This window comes from Sparus aurata, chromosome 7 (assembly GCF_900880675.1).
Source record: "Sparus aurata chromosome 7, fSpaAur1.1, whole genome shotgun sequence".
Lineage (NCBI taxonomy): Eukaryota > Metazoa > Chordata > Actinopteri > Spariformes > Sparidae > Sparus > Sparus aurata.
Window position 1 is genome coordinate 11,622,449 of NC_044193.1, and position 9,627 is coordinate 11,632,075.

The window sequence follows — 9,627 nt, forward strand, 5'->3', positions numbered from 1 at the left end:
TTTCCCAGTTAGCCACTTCTGATAGTATGATTTTAAATCAAAGAATGAGGCAATGACCAGTTTATGAATTTGCTGGAGATTGAACCACCCAACTGTACATAAAGCACTAAAATCAGCTTAAACAACTACAGTATCAAAGTACTGTTCACAAGCATCAATAATAATGATTTCATAACATAATACGACCATAACAATGGCTCATGATAGTGTTTACTCAACACAACGTATTCCTTTGATTTTACAAACAACACATCTGTAATGTTAAAATTATGTTTAAAGTAAGTAAATAAACATTTGAAGAGGAAGCACATCTCAATAAAATTAAATGACATACTTCTCTAAAGGATCTAAAACGCTGGTGGGTTCATTAATGATATTGCACCTTTCTGTCATTGTACAAGTATATAAAGAAAAGCAGCCAAAAGAACATTAATGACTGTACAGCCTCAGATATTCCAATTCCAAACCATTAAACCATCATCTTCATTTGCTCTTTTGTAACCTTTGAACCAGCATGCATTGTGATGATGTTCAGCGGTTGTAAACAATGCACAACAATGCCAGAAAATTGCAGAATAATTCACTCTGTAAATCAAACAAATCAGCATAGTGTGTTTGATGAATTTGCAATAGTGGATCCCAACCAAAAGACAAAAACATGCTCTGACTTGTCTATTGGATGACACTGTTTTAATGGTAGCATGAGACATTTCTGAAACACAGTTAGAAAACATAAAACACACATATTCACTGATAAATATACAAACATAACAAACCAAACCAGCTTGATATTTGAATCCGTCCAACAAGGTCAGGCAGGATGGTTGCATAGAAGACCTTTCTCAAGTTTTGCAACAGCTTCAGCAGTTCACTAGTAAATCCACTGAGTGGCAGCATTGTGCTCATACCCAGCCCCCGTAACGCAGCTTATTGGGCAGGTAGATGCTGGTGAGGTAATCAGGAGCAATGGCTGCCAGGGACTGTATTTCGGCCTTGACCTTAGTCTGCTGCATCAGTTCCATCTACAACAAGAGCAAACATGCAATTTTAAGGAGTGCACAAGAGGACCCAGTACAAACAAGCATAAATCATCAGGTGTTTATCTTTTTTCACCCAACTCTCAGCACCAGCGAGTTAAGAGTCCTCTCAGACACATTCCAACACTGTGTGTCACATGAGCAAAACGTTCAAACTGTGTAAACCTGTGAGGAAGAACGCCTATTACTTTTGTAAAAGGAACAGGGTGCTTCGGACCAACTTTTTCCCAAGTAGGCTTATAGGAGCTGAATGTGCTGGGTGAGGACACAAAACATTTTAGTTCAACTGACCACTTACTCTTCAAAATCAGATGGTAAAAGTTAAAAGTCATTCATCCAATCAAGTCAGTGTTTGTAAATGTTTTAGTAGTATTCGTTTTTTTTGTTTGCTCCAGATTTTTGCATTTAATTTCACTGCAATATATATTTAATATATAAATGTTGATGATGGGATTTTTGTTGGGGTCTGTGCAAAACAAACATGTTCCCTTACATCTGGAGAATATTATTTTAGATCGGGAATCTCTGAAGAATCACAATGCTTCATTTATAATAGTCTTGTATGTTGTGATATATCTGACATTTATCAAAAAATTCAGCTCCTGTGATTCTGATATTGCATTTGCAACTCCATATTGTGATTTGGATAATATTCAAATTAATTATTCAACCCTAATTTGATCGCACACTGAAACACTATTTTGATTGATTTAGATGCAAGACCTAAAATTATATCTAACATAGCAGAACATTCCATTACAATGTTATGGAGCTAAAATATTGCATTATGAAAAGGTACCTTGAAGTTGAATCTAATTTGAGTGTGACTCCCATCCTTCACTCTACCCGAAAGTACTTTGCTCTTACCCTTTCCCTTCTCTCACCTCTTTCTGCCAGTCTGGTTGGCTGGTTAAGTACGGCCTTTTGAGGAGGCTGGTGAGTTTGTTTTCATCTGTGCTGGTGAGGGGGATCAGGGCATCCGCTGGAACCCGCAGCCTGAAGAAAGAAATGTTGATTTCACTCCATATACTGTAACTAAATAAATTTCCTGAAAATGACAGCAGCCTGCGGGCAGCTCTGTTGATTGATTTCCTCTGATTCTCAACAGACTCACATTGAGGAGTTATTATGTGTACATTTAGGAGGAAACAAACTGTACAGTCTACAATTAAATGTATGTCAAAAAGCCATTTTGGCCTAAATTTGTTCAAGGGAACATATACTTAAAACTCAATATGCTCTCAGACGCAGTTCCTTAAGGGGGAAAAAAGTGAGGGCGACAGCAACAGAAACCAAAACAAACAATCTAAATGTCCCCAGAATATAATCCCAATTAGAGGCAGGAGGAGGAAGTAGGAAGTAGCGAATGTTGAGTCCAAACCTCTGGAGGTCAGAGGGGAGGAGGCCCAGCCACATAACGCTGGGGACGGTCAGACTGTGGGCCTCAAACGACATGGCCTGTGGAAAAACCGACGCGCACACAAACACACGCCCAGTCATACCACATGCTTATACACAAGAGTATATCTCAAATAAACACACAGATAATCAGTACTGTAACAACCATAATGTGGTTATGCCCAACACATGTTCACAATGAGGTTCATGAACATGAGGATGATTACAAGAGATCGACAAAGACATCACTGAACATTTTCAATCCATAAAAATGTCAGTTTGAATACTCTGAGATAGATGATTGGTGATTTTTTTCTTTTACTCAAAGAGGGGCATAATTGCATATTGCTAACAGAGAGACACAGAACAGGCCACATTGGATAACATGCAGGACAGGAATAACTGGCATCGTGAGACTCACCACTGATCCGTACTTGTAGATACACATGATCTCAATCCCTGGGAAAATCAGGAAAGACAGAGACACGCTGCAATCACTGGCATACCAGAGCAATTATCCTCCAAGATGTGTAACGGAGCTTAGAACAAAGTAAAGCATTACACATGTGTCTCGCCATGCAATGGGAAAAGGTTTAGAGGTATGGAGAGTGGTTGAAACAGAGCCATCCCGCCTGGACGAGATCACTCCAGCGGAAATAACAGCCAGACCAGGCACCATGACGTATCAGACAGGTGCTAACATCTGCCATCTCAGTGGGAGTGTGGAGATAAAAAGAGTGTTAAATGTGTGGTAATATGTAGGTATGAGGAAAAGTGGTTTGCACTCAGATGTTGTGTACCGTGAGGGTCGGCATCTACCAGCGCGAAGATGGGGATGTGCAGCGTGTCCCAGAGCTTTCTCACCATCAGCCTGCTGTTCACATCTGGCACGCCTTTACCCTGATCCACACAAACACACCTGTTATTTATACAGGACAGTAATAATCCCCATTTCATTCAGATGAATAGGTTACATTTACAAAATCCCTGAAAGAAGTAGTAGCAGAAAAAAGGGAAACATACCGTGATAATGATGCAAGGAGAGAGCTTTGTGCAGAAATCATCATCCAGAAGTCTCTGAAACGTTGCATCCTTCTCAACGATCAAGACAAATTTTGCACATGATACAATATCTGTACATGAATCAAGGACAACACATATAAAACCATATAGTACCCTCCCCACACAGAAAGAAAACATTTAACATACAATGGAGTGGTGACTTATGATCATTTTCACTAGCTGCAATCTGCCCAATATTTTCAGAATTAATCGTTAAAAAAAAATGATGAAAGATGTTTTCACAATTTCTCAGAGCCCAATGGGACATCTAAAAAAGGTTTATTTTGTACAACCAACAGTCCAGAAAGCCAAGGACTCTTCGTCCAAAAAAAGAATTGGTAATCATTTTGTTCTGAACAACCAATCATTTAACCAAAGGCATGTGCACACAGTAAAATTCTGAAACAAATCATGAAAGATACTTCTAATCCCATCAATGTTGGATGAAACCGCAACTGCCTAAAGCAAAACACAGACAAAAGTGAAAATAAGTCTTTCATTTGATAGATCTTTTTGATTCAATAATTTCATATATTATTTTCTGTTATAAGCCTGGTTGTACTACTGGTGGTTTGGCAGGAAACACTTGCCCCCTGTGGGGTTCTTGACACCTCATGGTGCTGCAGAGTATTGTTGGCATATTGTTTGTATCACACAATAGAATATTAATAACACGCACTACAGGGTAACATGGTACGAATTACTGTTCTGCTGACTGCAGATGGTGGTAAGTCAGTGTCAGTAATGTGACATAAATGGTAGAAGAGAGGAAAAAAAGCCCTCAAGCACCAACAATGTAGTTTCAAAAGGGTTTTGAAATTCAAACTCCACAGAATACCTTTAAGTCTTGGTGTAATGTTTGTCATTACTGACTGTTACAGTCAGTGGGGCCAGTTTGTTGCAGCTGTTGATGGAACTTACAGCAGAGCTTGAGTGGCAGTCGATCCTTGTGCCATCCTCCTCTATGTAACACAGGTCACCTGAAATTAATCCTTTGGAAGTGGCAAACTAGTGACATAGAAGTTACACACATACACACACGCACACACTTTTAATGCATGCTCATATAAACACTAACCCAATTGCCAGACATATGTTTGCATTGTAGGTTTCTGATTAAGGCACAAAAATCTCTTGTTCAAGTTGGGTAAAGATCGTGTTCTGGCTTAAAACACCACTGAAAAACACACATTTTTTTTCAAAGCACAAACGCAACTGAATACGTCCCAACTTTCACTCAAAAAAAGCCATATTCTTTTGTCACAAACACAGCAGGAAATTATCGCAATGTCTCCTCCAGTGGACTAAAGTCAAGTCATAAACATGTAATGTGAACATGATGTGACATGTCCAAATGTGAATGTATCTGTGATTTGCAGAAACCTTGACTGCCAACATTTTATCCTGGCGACTGGGCTGATTAACAGATATCTATATACAAATATTTCTCACATGGCCTCTTTGACTTCAGTAGAATCATATTATTTCCACAGATTGTTAACATATGCAGCAGCCCAAACTGCTGAAAATAGCTTTAACTATACAAAACTAATAGATAACAATTGTAAGACGTGCACTCAAAAGGGCAGAGCATTTAAAACATGCAGAGCAATTTTGCTACAAGGTTTTAATGTCTTAGGCGTGTATTTTATGCCATAACATGTAAACTGTCGCTTACATTAATATGTGCATACACACTTACCACATGCAGTGATCTGCGGGGAACCTTTAGCATGCAGGAGATATCATCCACTATACCATCAACAGTTTTTTGAGAGCCAAACAGCTGTGTATTGTTGTAATAGATGTCTCTGTGGAAATAAAATGTGTATCATCAGTAAATTCAGCAATAACCGAGTAAAAAAAATACTGATGCACAGAACAGGAATTTTATCTGGCATTAGTAATCATTTAAAATGTGAATTAATGGTGAACTGATAACAACCTTTTTGTAGCATATGAGTTGCTCTGGACGAGTCTGTAGATGACCAAAAGAATCTTGAGAATTTGTGCTTGAAACAAAGAAACAAATGAAAAAAAAACCCAATTATTTTCATGCGAACATTCAATATTATGACTGTTTTATCACATCTTTAAAAAAGACTGGAGTGAAAAAAAACATACTCTGTTCTTAATTAGGATACCCTTGTGGTAAACCAATCCCTAAATGCCTCTTTTAACATATTCTGTCTCTGCCAATTTGTCACCTAAAACTAAGTCTGACTTTTACTGCAGTTTGTGCAGTTTATGCATATGTTCACAATGAATATAAATGAAAGCCACATGAAGTACACTACAACAGCGGAGGCTTTTTCTGTCTACAAGGAATGTCTGGTGTCAAGAAGCTAAAATCTATGAGAAAATGTAAGAAGAGAGGTGTGTGTGCATCTTCTCACCAAATTTAGCAACGGACAAAGCACAGTCGCTCCTAATGGTGGTGACAGAACTTCCTGAACTCATCTGAAGCCCGATGGCACTGTCAAAACTTAAGTAGGAAGTAATGAAAGGTAAACGAATGGAAACTTACAAAAAGAGGCCATCAAAGAAATCTGTGTGCGCTACATTTACTTCTTCAGCTTTGAGAGTCCGCTCCCCCACCTGTAAGCCATCTAAAATTCCCCACACCCTGAGGGCTACCTGTGAAAATACCTCCCTCGTACCTTAAAGTCCTGATTCCTCTGGTGTTCAGTCTGTGGTGTTCTCACATTTGAAAGGGCCTGGCCAGAATGTGCTTTAAGCTGCAGCAAAGTTTGATCCAAACAAGATCAGACAGTTTGCTTTGTTCTGAGTAGAAGGTCTCTGCAGTCTACTCACATTAAAGCCTTTTGTAAATTTGTGTTTGTGTGTGAAGGCCAGTGCTTTTCAATTCCTTTGTCACCCTCTCATCTTTTAAGCAGCAGGAAGTTATTTCAACCTCAATGTCTCAGAACCAAAGTTTAATTTTTTTCCCCTACCACCTGGTTGCCAACTCAGTCTGCTTCAAACACCTCTTATATAAATTCAGACAAGAGTTGAAGTGTGTGTTTCCTCTTTCACGGAAATTAAACAGCAATCCGATCATCTTGTGTGGCCTGACCTCCCAGAAAAAAACAAAACAAAAAAAACAATGTGAGTAAATGTTTATTTGTTTCTTTACGCAACATGACCGTGTGTGTTCATCTTTTAAAGTCCAGACAGCTTACACAGATCCCACACAGCTGGTGTGTAAAATGACTGCAGTGTTTATGATGGAGGTAGAAAAACTTTTCATGCCACACAGTGTTTATGTCAGTTTACCTGACGTTGGCCCAGCTGGATCTGTTGGGCAGTGCCAGGACAGGGGCCTCATCTTTGGATAGACTGGTCACTATTCCTAGGATTATGTTTTCAATGCGGGTCAAAACATCCTGCCTGGAAATTAAGAGGGACAGTGAGGATGATGATATATCAAAAATAAAAGTTACAGAAGAATACAACAGACAGTAATTGCTGTGAAAATGTCAGAAGAAATTTAAAGGAAAAAAAAAACTGTTTATCGATAAAAACAACAAGATAAGAATGGTTATTTTGGACTGATCCAGTTAATTAAAACCTGATACATACATCAGGTAGAATTAATAAAAAATCTGATAAATAAAATATAAGTTTTGCCATAAAGCAGTCTTGCTCCTTGACTTGATTTGATATTGCCCAGAACAGACTCATATTTTCACATATACAGCAGCCACCTCCATCCAGCCACTGAGAACATTTTGAAGACTGTAGAATTAATCTCTGCATTTCTCTGCAATCTGGAAATAATATAAGTGTCAGCAAATGATAGATGAAAATTGGACTCAAATTCAGACAGAAGGAAAAGAAGAAGTAATAAATACAAACAATTTTGACTTGTTCCTTTTAAACTCATTTATTTGCTTAAAAAATAATTAATTAACGAGTCACACACTTTAATAAACATCAATAATAAATGGTAAATTTATGGTTTATTAGAATTATTGAAGTAATTTGACTGTAACGAAACAATGAAATGTTTTATAAAACATTTATTAAGCAATTGTTAAAAAAAATAACCAGTTGTAACACTAATGGCCGCCTAAATAATGTTTATAAGTGAACTACACAGTGTTTATTAACCATTTACAGCATTATGAACATCAATTGCAACTTTCCAATAAACAAATGATTCTGACACTAAATCCTAATGAGCTCAGTCTGATAATGTTATAAGCATGTCTACATTAGCATAATGCTCACATATAGCTATTTAGCCAACTAGCTCGCAGCAGCCCCATGGTAACATTATCACAGTACAGAGTCAAATCTGGCTATTTTGACAAACTACTCAATAATTATACTCAGAGATCTTGTAACTGGGCGAGTGTTATGCCAGTAGTCATTTTGCTGCTGGAGAATCCCATTGCACCTGTTACACTGGGAACCATCATGCTAATGTAGCTAACAGCCCCAGCAGGTGAACTTACGGACTGATTTCTTCTTCAACACGCTGGCAGTCAGCCGTGACCTCGACATTATGCAGTAGTTGAGAACGAAGCATGTCAATTTCAGAGAACAGGTCTGCTCCACGACACCCCATCATGTGTTCTTACAAAGTGTTTTAACAAATTACACACGCGACGTTCCCGCCTGTAGATTTTGTAGAAATCTCGCGATATTTGCGCAGCTGACTGATTGGCTGCCTTTCCAACGATCTTTGCGTGATCTTTGAGTGTTTTCTTCTTCTTCATCTTCTTCTTCTTCTTCTTCTTCTTCTTCTTCTTCAGTCATTTAACCGCACTGTGTTGATGTAGTTAACGTGTTATAGCTGTGTTTTTGAACATGAAAAGACCAATAAACGGTACAACGACTTCATAAAGGGTGAGATGAATTTCAGACAATATGCATAATTAGTCGATCGCAGCTAAGTTAGTTGCCGACTATCTTTTCAATCGATCATTGGTTTAAGCAAAAAATGTCAACCATTTGCTGGCTCTAGCTTCATAAATCTAATGATCAGCTGCTCTTTGTCATTTTATTACAGTAAATGGAGGGTCATTGTCATTTGTGTTGATTGCAAATTGACTGACTGCATACTGAGGGCACATTCCTTAAGTAAAAGCAGCACTAACACACTGTAAAAAATACATGATGATAGGCGGACAAAAGCAGCAATCTAAAGATGTCGCTTTGGGCCGTGGAAATAATTGCCAGATTACCCAATAACTGAAATAATGGTAAGCTGCAGCCCTCTACTGCATCATGTCTTTTCCAATAATGTTTTAATGACTTGCTTAGTTAAATAAAGGTCAGATAAAAAAAATAAATGAAAATCTTAGCTGTTGATGCTTCAAGTATATATTGTGGCTATTACCTCCTTACTTTTTAAATGTGTAATGCAGGACTTTTACTTGTAATGGAGTATTGTTACATTGTGTGCTACAGCTGCTTTTACTGACAGGTCCTATTTGTTACATCTACATTTACAGTTTATGGCATTTGGCAGGCGCTTTTGTGCAAAGCGACTTACAGCAATTCATACATACATTCATACACTGATGGTGGTGGCTGCCATGCAAGGTGCCGACCTGCACATCAGGAGCAGTTTTGGGTTTAGTATCTTGCCCAAGGACGCTTTAACATGCAGACGGGGGGATTTGAACCAGTGACCTTCCAATAACAAGACGCTGGCTCTACCCCTGAGCCACAACGAAGTTAGAGAAGTTGATCGTTGAGTCTCATTCCAAACTCGTCAACACGCGTTGGGATTGTGGGATGGGTCAGCCTGCATCCCTGTGTGTTAGTATTTGATGAGTTGGGAATAAGACTCAAAAATCTACTTTCTTACTTATAGGACCATTAAAGAATGATTTTGCATTTATGAAATGCTGCCACATCTTTGAACAAGTACGTCATACAACCTGTTGTGATTTACTTCTTGCCTTTGTGCACTATATCTTTTCCTCTTCTTATTTGTCCTATCAGGTTGCAATGGCTGAATATGCAGGCACATATATACGGACTCAGTAACCTACAATAAGTTGTGTATGTCTTTGCAGGCACAAAGCAATCTGGAAATGAATATGAATGAATATCTTCCTCTTCAAGCTAAAAGGTCAGAACACAAACTTGGCCCATTCACAAGATCCAGGAATGC

General features: G+C 38.4%; 1 protein-coding gene across 3 annotated transcripts; it reads right to left on the minus strand.

The window, feature by feature from the left end:
* Positions 1-188: 188 nt before the first annotated feature.
* spo11 (SPO11 initiator of meiotic double stranded breaks) lies at positions 189-8,125 on the minus strand. 3 transcript variants are annotated; one of them, XM_030422125.1, is made up of 13 exons: positions 7,958-8,125; positions 6,774-6,887; positions 5,894-5,982; positions 5,443-5,509; positions 5,200-5,308; positions 4,419-4,505; positions 3,920-3,956; positions 3,459-3,568; positions 3,236-3,335; positions 2,857-2,894; positions 2,419-2,495; positions 1,922-2,033; positions 189-1,022 (listed from the first exon to the last, which is right to left on the minus strand). In XM_030422125.1, the coding sequence occupies exons 1-13, from the start codon at positions 8,071-8,073 to the stop codon at positions 903-905; spliced, it is 1,176 nt and encodes a 391-aa protein (XP_030277985.1). In that variant the 5' UTR covers positions 8,074-8,125; the 3' UTR covers positions 189-902. The 3 variants fall into 3 exon arrangements, with proteins under 3 accessions (XP_030277985.1, XP_030277988.1, XP_030277986.1); XM_030422128.1 differs by lacking the exon at positions 5,894-5,982 and having other exon boundaries at positions 5,443-5,475; XM_030422126.1 differs by lacking the exon at positions 3,920-3,956 and having other exon boundaries at positions 3,459-3,527.
* Positions 8,126-9,627: the final 1,502 nt, after the last annotated feature.